General features: G+C 34.4%; 1 protein-coding gene across 1 annotated transcript; it reads right to left on the reverse strand.

Annotated features, from left to right (window-relative positions):
• Positions 1 to 190: 190 nt before the first annotated feature.
• Positions 191 to 15,353, reverse strand: GPATCH1 (G-patch domain containing 1). The gene is made up of 20 exons (XM_084294552.1): positions 15,246 to 15,353; positions 13,306 to 13,440; positions 12,944 to 13,029; positions 12,328 to 12,488; positions 11,872 to 11,969; positions 11,637 to 11,695; positions 11,064 to 11,306; positions 10,027 to 10,174; positions 9,206 to 9,285; positions 7,984 to 8,188; positions 7,107 to 7,394; positions 6,145 to 6,323; positions 5,704 to 5,831; positions 5,319 to 5,452; positions 4,748 to 4,971; positions 3,940 to 4,144; positions 2,809 to 2,919; positions 2,221 to 2,345; positions 1,693 to 1,838; positions 191 to 490 (listed from the first exon to the last, which is right to left on the reverse strand). Exons 1-20 carry the CDS (start codon positions 15,322 to 15,324, stop codon positions 469 to 471), a joined length of 2,856 nt encoding a protein of 951 aa, XP_084150678.1. The 5' UTR covers positions 15,325 to 15,353; the 3' UTR covers positions 191 to 468.

The following is a 15,353-nucleotide window of genomic DNA, read 5'->3' on the forward strand; positions in this document are numbered from 1 at the left end:
CATCAACTGCTTCTCTAGGAAACCTGTTCCAGTGTTTGACCATCCTCACAGTAAAGAAATTTTTCCTCATGCCCCCTCTGAACCTCCCCTGGCACAGCTTCATGCCATTCCCACACATCCTGAAAGATCTAATTTAGAGGTCTTAGGCAATGACTTACTGTACAAAAATGATTTGTAATAATTAGTTTATTAAAATATCATGTTTTATGTTAATTAAAACAGAGCCTGCAATATTTCAGACTATGCTTTACAGAAGGAGTCTTTTTCAACATTCCACAATCCTTGCATTTCAATCCTATGAAGCATCACAAAATAAACATATACACGTTTACTCTCAGACAAATTCAATATGAATACAGTATCTACAATGCTTCAAAGTATACAATACGTAACTGATCTACCATCATGGAGGAGATCAAAAATTTGAGATTAAAAGTCATGCAGCACTGAAGAAAACAAGCTACTTCTTCAATACTGAAGTTGTTTCAATCTAAGAGAGAAAGATAAAGAAAACAGTTAGACTGAATAGTAACATGCAACATTCAGAGTATTTAATTACCTGAGCCATTTCTTAAACCTTAAGAAATATATGAGAAAAACATTTTGCCTCAGTGTTGAAACAAAAAAGCAAAGGCTATGAAGTATCAGCTTGTACAACAAAGTCAAACCGTTCTGTGCAAAACGCACACAAACATATTTTGGCTATTTAGAAATAAAAAGGAAAAGTACCTTGGCTTTTTAATACAAAAATACAAATACACAACTGAATCTCAATTCCAAAGAAATGGAAGGCAGAGACCTTTGCAATGCTGCCTTTTGCCCTTTGTACATGCCCATTCCACTTAACAGCTAGACCACAATAATTTTGCCAGGATATCCAGATGCGATACTTCAAAAAATGTGTAGAGACCTGTCTTTCAGCTAATAGGAGAAGTTCAAGAGAATCCAATGTGGTGACTGTTCCACATGGGATGCTTTTTAATTTGACTATGATCTGAACCAGACGCAGTTACTTTTGTTTGTAGTTTACTTCAGCACTGAGCAAAATTAAGTTACAAACTGTTATTTTCCTATTTTCACATATCTGCTTGCACTATGTTCAAGTCTCTAGTTTATAAAAATCTAACAGCAGAGTTTCGATTTACAAGACATACACAAGTCAAACATTCTGCTTGCTTCACTGTTCCTTGCTGAAGCACAGAATTATTAACTATCAATGCCACACAGCAGATCTATTTGAATTGGTTCTTTTGCTGATTATCAACAAACTAAAGCAGACTCAAAACATTCTGAAGCAGATATTGGTTCTAATGTTTCCAAGTAAAGATAGTAGACAATGTAATGGAATATGACTCACCATCTGTACTAGTTCGATTTTTAACTCATTCAAAATTAATTCCACAATATCAGTTATATGTAACTGTAAATTCCATTAACTCGCACAGAACTGTTTATTTAGTGCCCTTTATCTCAAGAGGCTTCCATCCTAAAATTGATTATTCTCTAGCTTAAGATACCTAATACTTGTTTAATAAAGAAAGCAAACATTACAAACTAGCAGGCTTTAAAACATAGAGAGACTGGCTAATCCATATTTGCTACAAACAGCTTTACTAAAATGACACCTCATAAATTGAGGTTTTAGTTATCCACTGGAAAGCTTGTAAATGTTTCAGTCAGTTTTCTGTTTACCTTTTTAGAAGTTCTTTGGGAGACAAGCCTGTGGTATCTATATCGCTAAGGCTATCACTGCTGTCTGTAGTATCTGAGCTGCTGTCTTTTTCTGATTTTTTATTTTTGTGTTTTCCTTTGGTTTTGTGTTTCCTATGTTTCTTCTTCTGTAAAAAGGAAAAACAAACCCGTATTACGCTACAGTTTCATTTTGAAACAGTTGGTTCTGTTGCCTTCTGAAAGGCAACAAAAACAAAAAAGCAAACATCTCTAAAAGTTGATTTCAGCATAGGCTCCAAGCTTAATTGAAACAGGACGTTTACACAACATTAAACTACCCATAGTATTATCTGCAGTCACATTGTATATATGGAAAAAGCATCACCCTACTAAGACAATTTACTATTCTAAAGTTCCAGTCTCAAAACACCTGAGAAAACACTTAAGTTGCTTCAGTCCCAGCATGTTTTCCTAGAATCTAGAAGAAATCATGAGAAAATTCAAGAGGCAGATCAAAGAATCAGTGAACTGTTTAGTTAAATTAAATACCTTTTCCTTTTTATGTTTGCGTTCCCTCTTAGACTTCTGTTTCTCTCTGTTCTTTTTATGTTTTTCTTTCCTACTAGGCCCCGGAAAACTTGCTGGCACAGCTGTTTCTTGTTGCCAAGTAGAACCTAAAGCACAAAGCACATGCAGAAACAAAAAGCATGAACAAAAAAGGTTAATTTCATTATTACTTTCTATATTAATCTAATAAGCTGCTTTAAAATAAAAAAATTAAGCTTTCAAATGGATGTGAAATGTATAAAAAATTTAACTGTAAACTTCTTATTGTAATTAAAGGACTTTGAAATCTATCAATAAATGAATTACAATTCTCACCCTGTATCTTCATTACATTTTTTTTTTTAACACTGCCTCTATGGAATTACAACAAAGTTGGTACAGGCAGAAAAGTTCCTGTTTGTCTGTCACAGCACGACTACAAAGTGTTTGTCGATGACAGTTTGACATAGTTCAGGCATTTAAGAGGTAAAGTAGCTATTCACAAACATTTATTAAAGAGAAATATCATACATCAAATACCTTACATCTTCAACATGCAGAATTCATATACAAGAAATATATAGAACCTACCAAAAGGAAAAGCTGGGGGCAACTTTGGCCCAAATTCCTCTGCTGCATCCAGTTCCTGCTTTGAAGCAGGCAACAAAGAAACACCAGGCTCCGCTTTAGCAGACACATTGTCTATGAAAATAAAACAAAACAAAGACTTCTTTATTCAAAAGCAAGAAACATTTTCGTCAAGATATGCTGAAAAAAAGTTAAAGCAGACTTTCTAAAAAACTCTAAGAAAGCAAACTGATTGGCATCTTATATCTCTGTGGATTTTCTTGGCTAACTGCATAGTTGACATCCTGAAAGATTGCAACATATAAATACATATTTCTAACTCAAAATTAACCTATTATACAATTATAATTTACTTACTATCAGTACGTTTGCTCTTATTTAACAAGGTAGTATGACTTTTACACTACTTGGCACAAAAAACAGACTCTACATGATCTACAAAGTTCATAAAAACTGGAAGTTAGATGTTAACAGAACCAACTGTGAAAGAATGTGGAAGTTTTCTCACTGAAAGCTAAGTATATTGTGCATTTTGTTAATTTAATGATATTCTGAAAATATAGAAACATTTTACAACCCACTTATTGAATTTTAGTAACATAAAAGATTGGTCTTCTCCCTCTCTTGTAGAATTATAGTGACAACTTTTATAACTAGAATATAAATAAAATGCAACCTTCTGATGTCCTAGTAAAATTATTTTTAACATTACATTTTACAGGAATGTCAGTATTTAGAAAGCGACTTTATTAAATAAATGCATACTATTTATTTCTGAACTTGTAAAATATCCACCATATGATAGGAATAACTTATTAGCTTATCTTATGACTTATTATAGGTATAAGTTTCCCTTTATGTCCGCCCTTACCTTAGATGTTTTTTCTGCCCTCACTGTTTAAAAAAAACGTTTTATAGGTCAGTTTGCTTGTAAAATCTATGCAAGACACATGGCAACATGAATAACACTAACATAAAAGGTCTTATTCAGAACTGTACTATTCACATTTTCTTCATGCCTAGATAGACCAATACCAGATGCGCTGCACAAGAGTATAGCACTGTCCGAGCAGTCCCAGAGTACTTGATTCATACAGGAATTTTTTTATAAGATGTTTTTAAAAATAAAGATACCTTGTGAATTAGATGAGGAACTATCTGGTAGATTAACTTGCTTAGTGGTTTCTGAATCTGTTACTGAAGTAGTTGGTTGCTGCTCTTCTTCACTCTCTTCATCAGAGGAAGAAGATTTTTCATCAGAGGAACTCACAAAAATGGCCTTAAATAAGTCCATGGATGGTCTGTTTTCTTCTTCTTGATCTTTATCTTCATCAGCTACCTGCAAAACAGCATAACAAACCATATATAAACACTAAAGAAACTAAAAATCAGCTAAGTTGAGCAATACTCATTACTCTATATTACTCAATACTCATGAGCTAAACTCATGTCCTCTTAAGGGTACTGCAATTTGTGCTCTACACAGTTGAAAATAGATCCCAAGATATTAGAAATTCTTATTCATTAGTTCAAACTTCTCTTATATGCTACTCAAAGTAAATTTATTCAAAGGAAAAACATCACCTTTCTCCACAATGCATGCACCCTCCTCTGCTCAAAGCAGAAAAAAAATACATATACCCTGTGTCTGTGAGCAAAGTGGGTATAAGTGACTGAATTTAACCCCCTAGTTGGGAGCTAAATTTTATCTTTTCTTAAGCTGCTACTTCAAGTACAGATAGTCATACTTGCTGTCCTTGTATGTTGTGGAAGTTTTACCTCTGAGTTATAAACTCAAAATTTTTCCAAAGGTAATCTCACTTCCTCTTTGCTTATCCTGAGTGGGCCTTTCAGCAAACTGATCTGTGTTAAACCAATTCATATACTACACGAAATTATTTCAGGGTTGCCTTTATGTTCCTAAACACCATTGTGAACCCACCTCACTGGGAAGAGTTTCACTTGCCCTAGTTCCACATTCTTCTGTTGTTGGCTCTGGTGGCTTCTGCTGAAGATCAGCTTTTGATTTAGATTCTTCTGTTGTTGGCACTGGTGGCTTCTGCTGAAGATCAGCTTTTGATCTAGCAAGACTAATGAATTCACTGATAGAATCTTTTTTCTCCTTTTCTTTATCTGATACATCCCATCTAGAAGGTTTCTTTGGTTCTAAAAAAGTCCCAAACATTCAAATCAGTTGCATGCTAAATTATATTACATTTTATGACCTACTTGATTTTAAAATAACCTGTTTCTTCAGTATGGTTTGGTACTTTTAAAATCTTTTTAATGAATATGACCTATAAAGGTCTTCTAGGTGCAAAAAAAACATCATAATCATACTGACGTTTGTTTTTATGTCTGAACCGAATTTATTGCATTTATTTTCAAATTTCATGTCTTTCTCTTTAATTCAAAAATACTGAATTTATAGATAAATTCATTCTCCATAACAAAGATAGGCATTTCTATACCATTACCTCATAACTAAATGAATAAAACAACAACCAACTTACTGCTAAAACTGCTATTCTGTTGGTTTTTTTCATTTGTTTCTTGAGTTACAGATGTGGTAGGCTCAGGCAGAGTTAAAAAGTTAAATACAGAATACTTGTCTCTCTTCACTTTTGGTAAACCAACGATGGAAGAACTATAGGGAAATTAAAAAAAAATGAATTGATTATTGTTTTCGACATAGAAAAATAAGGCCTCAAATTATCTACAACAAGCTACAGTAGTCCTTAAAATGCATACTATTTTCTCAGAAGTGATTTCACCATGTTTAATGAGGCCAATTAAAACACTGTAAGGTTTTAAAACATCAAGCCACATTTTTCAAAATCATATGACAAAATGTCAAAATTTTTTAAAGTGTTAAAAATATTTTATCAATCATCTCACTTGGGATATGGATCAGGAACGTTAAATCTTTTGCACAACAACTTTTCAGGGTGCCATTCAAACTTGTCTCTGGTGAGTTTGCCAAACATCTTCATCTTCACAGCAGTTTCCTTATCGTCAGTATCATTCTGAAAAAGTCAAAACATTATCTCATACATAACTAACAACTTACTAAATTAACTTTTTAATTAACTTACTGAATTAACTGAATTAACAAGACAACTGTCCTGTTGTCACACTAACAAATAAATATTTCAATGTAGATTAACAAATCACTGCTTTGTTTGCAGCAAATATTCTCAAAGGTTTACCTAACAGAAGAGCAAAAAACTATTATTGACGTGGTATCTACAAAAGTTTTAGAGAAAAATAATTTTGCAAGTCGGGACAAAGGCAACAAACATAACTTCTATATACTAAAAAGACAGTAACAGCATATACCTCCTGGTCCCGAGGAACTTCGACTTTGTCAACATCATCTTCATATTTGGCCCGCGTAAACCTGGATGACAGGGTTGAGTTTGAGGACTTATAGAACATTGCTGCACGGAAGAATTCCTCTTGTTCTCTTCCTCGTTCCCATTCTGTCATAGTTGGGTCTAAATGACGTTCTAACGTATCTAGTATAAGTTAAGGAGAGAAGTAATTAGCAAAAATTAAAGCTTACTTAAATTTGCTGCTTTTCAAGAAAAAAAAAAAAAAAAAAAAAAGATAAGCAAGCATCCCTGCAAGTATTTAATATGCATTTGGTTTAAAGACAGTATTAATCTCAACTGTATTATTAAAAATTACTGTATGCTATCATTTTACAGCCACAGATTCTTCTAGGAAGAGTAATTCTAAATGTAATTGACAGTAGTGTCTGTCAGAATATCCAAAGAACATGCAGAACAAGCTCTGACAAGTGTAAACTACTTCACTCACTTTACAATTCCTATCTCCTCCAGAAGCGTATGGTTTGGCTTTTCTTTTGATTTTTCCTCTCTTATTTGAGAAAAAGGTGAAAGGAGTCAAAAATTGCTATTCTGCTGTGACAACTGCTTTCTTTCTGCCTTTATAGGATCTGTCAGTTTTACTCCTCACAAAGAAGCAAACTAAATGAAACTCCTTATTCCATGCATAAGAGTTTACAGCACTGGCAAAAACTGAAGTCTACTTTGCCAAATGAAAAAAAAAAAAAGCTGTTTCCTAACCAAAACATCCTTTACAATTTCACTTGTGCCACAGCAAAGTATGAAATGCAATGCCTAAAATCAAGTCTTGCTAACACTTAAACTCCTGAGCAGTTTCACTGAAGTCAATACAATTAAATGTCATGAAAAATTTCTTAAGCATTGCAATAGTTGTTGGGCTTATTTTGGCCATAGAAAACTAAAAATTTCAGGATTTCTTTCCTTGGTTACCTTTTTCTCCTTGTTTAAGACTTCTCACAAAACTTTCATATCTTTTTTGCTTTTCTGGATCTTTTGCAAATGGCTTGAAGTCACTAGAACCAGCATTTGCAATCTGCCCCCCCAACAACATTTGCCATTTTTGAAAAGCATCATCTGCAGAGGCTGGCTGGAATCTGCTATTCCGTGATGGCTGAGGTAACGTTTTGGCTTTCATTTGTTGTTCAGATGCTTGCTTCACTTCTTTGAGTCTCTCTCTATCTTTCTCAGACAGATATTCCATAACAGAACAAGCTGGACCTAAAATCAAAAGAAGAAGTTAAAATAAAAATTAATACAATTATTTCTGACCCTTCAGTGGAGAAAAAAGCCTACACATACACACATTCAGAGAAAATACTCTAAAGCTAGAACACAGTATAACGGCAGAAATGGCATATGAGAACTGTTGGTCACTATTGCATCTTTTATGCTATTTGCCACATGTTTACATATTACCTTGTAAAATTTACTATTGTAGATATAAATGCCATATTTACAAGATAATTTTTAGTGGATTTACATGTATTTCAGTGATGCCTCATTTTTACAGAGAAAAATGTCAAAACTCACAACTTACTACATAATGAATTCATAAGGCCACTACAAAGAAACATCTAATCCTATGCATGCTTTTCTTCTTTAAGACTTAAGTGCATGAAAATGCAGACAGACATCAATAGCTCATCTGTAGAAATGGAAATGGATAATGACAAGGTATTTTGGCTAATCAACTTGATTTACTATTTTTACATTAGAAAATAGTGTTCAAGACTAAATCAAATTTTTATTGTTATATAAACAATTTGGGGACCTAAAAAACAAGCAAAGGTGTGATATCCATCAATACCTTTCAGAACAGCCTCTCCTAGTTGTTCCCTCCTCTGAGACGCGTTCAGTGCATGCCTGCTTTGCTGTGTCATGTTGCTGCCAAGTTTTCCAGTTGATTCCTCTAATGCCTTCTGTAAATTGTAGTTTTCATTCCCAGCAGCTATTACAGGTCGAAAGTAATGAACTGGTCTGTAATTTCGTGGCAGATCAGGTGGTAGATAAATCTTTACAGAGAAGTGGGAAAAAAAAACACAACACAACAACCAAAAGCAAGATACAACTTTGTATTTAACCCTTAGAAATGTTTCAGAAAGGTCACTTCAATCTAAAAATTCCTCAATTTACAACTAGCAGCAGAAAGAGACATCACAAGCTATTGATTATTTTAGACTGAGTCAGTAAGTGGCACTGTAATACAAACTTTTGGAACAAATTGTTCTATTGTTAGTAGATAACAGTTACACAATATAGGAAAACACATCAAGAAGCAGCAAATATAAACCAGTCTTAATACACATTGCTCTCATTTGAGAAAATGCTCTTGATAATGCTCATAAATTACTCTTTTAAAAACAGAATTCACATATGATTTAGTCAGTTAATTGAATAATTGAGTACTTCTGTGCTTTCTATTTTTCATGTCTTTCAAATTCCTTTTCCCCTACATTCTGCATGCAAGCTTCAAAAGGTTACCTCTCTGCCTCTTATACAATTCAATTTTATATACCGTGCAAACTTTCTTCATTCACAAAAGTACCTTATCACAAAACTCCATTCTTCACTCCAATTTATGCAATCATACATGGAATAAAAGATACAAAGCTAAGAATAAAGCTAACAAACTAACTTGTCACCAAAACAGTGAAGTGGACGAAGTCTGGGGACTATTTTTTTACATGATAAACATCCATTTACATGATAAATGGATGTTAGTTATATTTGAAGGATATAAAAGTAGATGTGTATTATTTATTGCAAAGTTAAATCAAATCACTCCTCCAACTTTATTCAAAATAACAGTAAGTAGTGTACAATGTATTTGCTCAAGGGTTGTATATGGGCAAAGTTTAAATTAATCCATTAGTTTGGCAGCTTCCACATACCCAGCAGTCTATACTACTTACCAGAACTTTCATTTCTAAGAAAATAAAAAAACATTGAGCAACAGTAAAATCCATATAGCACAGGTCAGTTTTGCTTTGGATGTTATTCTTATTGCAAAAATGTCAGTATCTGCTTACCTTGTTTGGAGCTGATGATTTTGATGCCAAGGAAAAGCCATCCAAGATTTTTCCTATATATTTAACTTCTGTGTCAGACCCTACAAATGACCATAGAGTTGGTCAATATTTAAAATGTGTATGTTTGACAAAAAGCATTTTTTCCTGAAAATTTTATATTTTGCAGTACATTTGATAGAATATGATTGGAGTTGTTTGTTCTCTTTGCCTTTCATTTAAATTCAATGACTATGAATCTGGCTATAGCATTACACAGCTAAAATACTAGAAATACAGGAAGAATCCTATAAAATGAACATGGCTACTGGTACAGCATCAGTACCACTAGATGCACATCTAACATCCTAAGTGCATTAATTGCATACAACTTAATATCAAGAAGTTGTCTAGAAAATGCTGAGTATTCCATGCACTTAGAAGTTGCACTAAAAATACAGCAGTATCAAGACAAAACTTGCAAATGTTATCATTTGAAAATAAGCAAATCTAAAAAAAAAAATCTTTGAAAGTATTAGGTCATATTTTGCAGCTATAGTTCATAATCATCTTTACTTTGGTGGAATTGAATGCTATATTTCACAAAGAAGCGCATACTGTCCTTTTAAAATGCAATTTTTAGTCTAAACTAGGATTCGTGTAGGACTTCAAAATTATTTCCAGAACTGAAACACATGAATCTTGCAGTAAGACCAGACAAAGCTTCAGATATCATAGCTAGGAGATACCAATCCCTTTAAAATATTTGGAAAAGAGAGACTACACTTATGTGATGCTTTGAATACAAATCACACTAACTCTTTAGTTAGAACTACAGTTCTTACTTTTTTTGGATTTATACTGCTTAGGTGCTGTCCAGCCATACAAGCCATCTCCAGGTTCTTCATCTTTTAGAACTGTATCGTATTTTGACAATGTTTCAGTTGCATAAATATCATCATCTTCCTCCTCTAAAGCTCCTACACCAAAAGCCTGTAACATATTTTAAATAAAAGTAATAGGAATTTAAAAATGTGAAAATTATATTTTTGGTTTAAGTCACATGATAGAACACATCTACATCTGTATCTATCCATCTACAGTATGTAAGGTGCCCTATAAACAACAATATATATAGATGCATACTAGGAAAAAAAATGTACTACAACATAAGAAAAACAAGAGGTAAAAACTGGAGGGGTGACAGGAGACAGGGGAGAACCAAACATATTCCACTTATTCCACTCCCTTAGCAGTAAGGGACGTTAAGTTTGGTCACAGGGTGAGGACAGCATAGACTTACAGTCTATGTGCAGGTTAAGCACTCAAAGCAAAATAAACAACAACAAAACAACAACAAAAACATTAAACAGCACAAAAAATAAATTCTAAAAGTATATAAATCGACAGCACTCCTACATAAGAACTACAAATAAAATGGAAGGAAGCAAAACCCCTCTAACTCTAAAAAGTTTAAACTAAAACTCTAAAACTTTAAAACTCTAAAAGTTTAAACTAAGCTTTAGTTTAAACTAAAAACATACTGAACATCAACTTTCTCTAATCAAGTAACAAGCGTTTTCTCAATCCAATCATTCATTGAGTTCTTTTTATATTTCTCTTTAACACTATCAATAAATGAAAGCAGTAAGAGTTACAAGGATTTGCTCACATGTTCACATTAAAGAGGTTAACAAACAGAAACAAGGTATTCCTAATGCTGTTTTCAAACCATACTTCAGGTTTCTTACAATACAGTGTCTACAGTGACTATGTTAGTGTCTACAGTGACTATGTGCCTTCCACAAAGGAAAAAAAAAAATAAAATCAAAAATTTAGATTTTATTACACTACTAATAAAATGCATTAAGCAACATCTTACTTGGCCTGTGATACCTAGTTTTCTTCCTCTATTGTGTCGCAGATCACCAAGTGAATTACTTGGGTCTTCAGAACCCGCAAAAAGATTAACGTGTTCTCTTCCAGATACACCAAACAAAGCTTGTGTGGGGTCCAAACCCTTATAACCAAGTCCATGGACATTCTCCTTTGGAGTCAAATCTACAGGCATTACATCTTTCGGTGCAAACGTCACATTCTCTGGCTGGTATTCATCTTCTTCGTCCTTGTACAATAAAAGTATACAATTACAACTATGAATAAAAGAGTTTGGTACATTTAGCTTTTACAATATTTAGTTAATGTAAAACTAGGCAAGCTTGATTTTCCTTAACTATATATGAAACTATTTTTGAACTACACCTGCTTAGCTAGCAAAAGAATAAATTTTGTTACATTCAATCTTTTTCATAATAAGCGTAATAAATATTTACAAACAACAAAATTTGAAATTGCACACTGAAGTGCTGGTTAAAAAGCATCTTTTTGTTTAATGCGTGTTAACACACAAGTTATTTTTATGTAAGTCAACGAAAAGCTTTTGCCTGCACAATACCTCAGAACCTTCTGACAGTCCAGGTGGTAATGCACAACCATATATTTTCACTTCAGGGTCTGTAAGAGACGTAACAGCATCCTTATTAAATTTCTCTAAGATTAAAGAAGCATATTAAATAAAATGATATCTTAAAATGAGCTTCTTAATGGTCTAACTATCTAGTTAGATTAATATTGGTCTAACTTGAATGCTAACTTTCTATTACTGAGTTCAGGAACTTCATTGAACTTACCAGGTTTCTGCCTACGTGGCTTTCTTTTGACTCGCGGTCCTATGCCTTGTCCATCTTTCCAACCCATTTTTCGCAACAGTTCAACACCAATTGTTATTCTAAGAAGAAAACCAAAGAAAACAAAAATAAATAAAAAAACTCAGACCACAATTTTAGTATTCCTTGAAATATAATATATAACAACACCATTTGAAAATGTTTTTACACCATACTTTCAAACCAAATCTGAACACATCAACATTTTGAGTATATGCTGTATCCATCTCTAAATTCTCACCTAGCACAAGTCTGCACATGCAAAACGAAAATCCAGATGGAGGCCACTTTGAAAATGCAAAACTGAAGAGCTTTCGTTCTCCTTCATGAGTTATTTTAATCAAACATTACTTGCCTTAGCAATAAAACACTTGTAAGTGAATGAAATTGCTTGATTAACTTTTATTTAAATTTACTTACTTTGATGGTCCTATTAAATCATCAAATGCAGTAGTTCCTGGAATGGCAGCAACTACTCCTGCAATCTGTCTAGCTTTTTCTTTGATTCTGTCTTTAGCTTTGGATGCAAAATCATCTGTGGTTGTAATATCTTTTGGTGCTATCCCAAATTCACTAAGATCCTAGAAAATATAGACAAAAGAGAAAAAAATATATTAAAAAAATATTTTAAAAATATTTTTAAAAAATATTTTTCCTGTTTTTTTCTTAAAGGTTAACTTACTATAATAGTAAAGGAAACAAAACAGGATGTGACCCTTATATTGGCAACATTTTTCAAGCCATTTTTTCATATCTTTGATTTTTGAGTAACCTGAATGGTCGTATTTCAGTTTCAAAAGCATTTATATCTTCTCAAAGTGAAAGGTTTGAAGTTTTGTTTTGTTTTTAATATTGAGATTACAGGAGTTTTCCTAGGTGTATCAGCGAAACATCCTAAAAATCTAGAAGTATAACACCGTATACATGAAGTAATTTTGAAGTTAGTTTTGCTATTTAAGTTCTTTTTTCACGGCCTGAAAAAACTTACAGTCATGGCAACTACTTCCAAAAGAGATGTATGTATTTCTAAATGTACCTCTTCATCCATGAAGTCTTCTGGTCCAAGAACGGTTCTGTCTGCTCTTTTCTGCCGTGATGATATAAAAGCTGAAGGAGTCCATCCTTAAAAGTAAACCATTTAAAGTAAGGTATTGTAAACTACAATCTAGTATTTAAAAATAAATCAAACATTTCAACCTTACATTTTAAGGATACATCACTAGAACATCTATAAAACTGCAGTGTAAGAACTGAAGGGGAAATACCTTCAAAAATATTGTTCCAACTACTTACAGAATAACAAACAGTAGGAAAAAAAATGCTGCATGACAGTTAATTTATTTTCACTAATGTTATATTACAATAAACATATTCCCAGATGACAGAAAGATATCTGACCTTCCTTTGTGCCAACAGTGTTAAAGTAACCAGCAGAGAAACCACCAGTAAATGCTCCATGAAAACGTTGATATCGTCCCTTTGCATCTTTAACAGTCTGTTCTTGAAGAGGAACTGGCTTTTTGAGTCGTTCACCTACAATCAGATAAACCACAAAACTAAGTCACAACACTGCATAAAGAATGGAATCTCTACTTAGTCCAGAAACCATTTCTTCCCTTGCAATTAAGAACTAGACTGAACGGCAGCCACCCTAAAGTAAAAAGCATCAGCAGTTTACACTTATTCCACCCTATTTAAAATATTTGTATACATTGTTAATATACACTGCCAGAACAAAAGCATGAAGTGTTCAAATAGAAATTCTTACTAGTTCTGAAAACACTTATTTTCCTGCAGTCAGATTAATAAATTACCTGTCCACTTAATAACCCCTCTAGACTGTAAATATTTCCCCTATACATCACAGGCACTTAGAACTATTCACAAAGCACTAGAAAGGTTTGAAATGCTAAATACTTACCACTCGGATTCTCCTTAATATTGGTTGATATGGTTAATATATGCAACTTTTTTATATAACTTTTTACATACTGAGAGTAAAAAAAATCCTACCACCATAAACTTTCAACAGAATCTTTTATTTGACTCACAAAAGACAATATGCAAAATAAATAACATCCATAAAGAGAAGCTAATGATGCTTCTTACATACACGTTAGTCCACACTAGAAGCTTCTGAAGGAACAAAGGATTCAAATGTATTTTATGGTGATAAGAAACTCACAGGTTCACAAGGCCTAGTCAATTTCCCTTTTGTACAAACTCATTCATGCACATAATACCATTATTACTATTTACTGAGGACAGAAGAGTTCCAGGCTTGGCAGAAAATAATATGCAATATTACAGTTTCTCTAAGGATTAACCCACTGAAACTATTAGACCACTATTTGTCAGAGATTTCTTAAAGAAGCACTTTTGTTGACTTAAACCAAGCTACCCCCAATATTACAAATTAATATTAAAGATGGGTCATTTGAGCCTGATTTCTTCAGGCACAACTCCTAGCTAAATATTCTACAGAAGATACATAAAAACACACACCTATGATCACCACTGAACCCTGTAAAACTTCAGTTTCTAAAAACTGAACTTTTATTTGCAGCTACCTGTTGTGACAATTATAGGAAAAAATGTTTTTTCACTTTAACAGGAAATAAATTATTAAAAACTGCTAATGTCATGTTTAACCCTTGAACAGGGCTATCTTCAAAGACAGGGAGGAGTACTATGAAGCGCGTCTTTAACGTCAATAGAATGGCTATGCTACTTCAACTCTAATCTGATTTGGAAATCACAAGGGTATTTTACTATTTTCATTTTTTTGCTGTCATTGATGGTAACAAGAAAAACAAAGGATGGTGGTTCCTGAGAAACAACAGCGATCTTCTACCTTGACAGGGCATCCTGGTGCTTTCAAACCTCGGCCAGGCAACAAAACTTCCATCTTTATTATCAGGCGGCCAGCCCCGAGAATAACAACCACTGCCCGCTGACTTGAAAATTTTGCAACTAACACCAGCCGGGACGTTACAGAAATACCAGAACCACGAAACTCAGCTAAAGGGTTTTAAAAACACACGGAATGCCAGTCCTGCTCGGTAAGTGTGTTACAACACCGGGGCCGGCAGCCTCCGGGGGCCGTGTGGGGCGCCCCCAGGGCGGCGGGCAGGGGGAGGCGGCTCTGCCCTGTGCCCACAGACCCCAACGCCCCCGGCTCTGAGGGGACGGGAGCCGGGGCCGAACCAAACAGGACCGGGCCGCTCCTCCCGGGCCGCTCGGCCGCAAGGGCCGCGGTACGTGCCCCTGGGCCGCCTCCCGGCCCGCGGACCCCACAGCGCGGGGAGAGGCGCGGGGCGCCCCGCCGGGTCCCTTACCCTCCTGCAGGGGCTGCAGCGCGGTGCCGTAGCTCACCAGATCCTCCTCCTCGCTGTCGCTCGAATCCGCAGCCGCCATCTTGGCAGCACGGCGGCCCGCGAGGGCCA

Source organism: Netta rufina, assembly GCF_964035555.1.
Source record: "Netta rufina genome assembly, chromosome: 13".
Taxonomy (NCBI): domain Eukaryota; kingdom Metazoa; phylum Chordata; class Aves; order Anseriformes; family Anatidae; genus Netta; species Netta rufina.

What these genes read in the sequence shown, in the direction of transcription:
- GPATCH1 (XM_084294552.1), bottom strand. Translation starts at nt 15,324, where the DNA reads ATGGCGGCTGCGGATTCGAGCGACAGCGAGGAGGAGGATCTGGTGAGC. An exon ending in CACTGTTGGCACAAAGGAAG is followed by an intron (nt 13,030 to 13,305) that starts GTCAGATATCTT and finishes TTTACTTTTAAG; the next exon opens with GATGGACTCCTTCAGCTTTT. An exon ending in GCAAACATAAAAAGGAAAAG is followed by an intron (nt 1,839 to 2,220) that starts GTATTTAATTTA and finishes TCCTTTTTACAG; the next exon opens with AAGAAGAAACATAGGAAACA.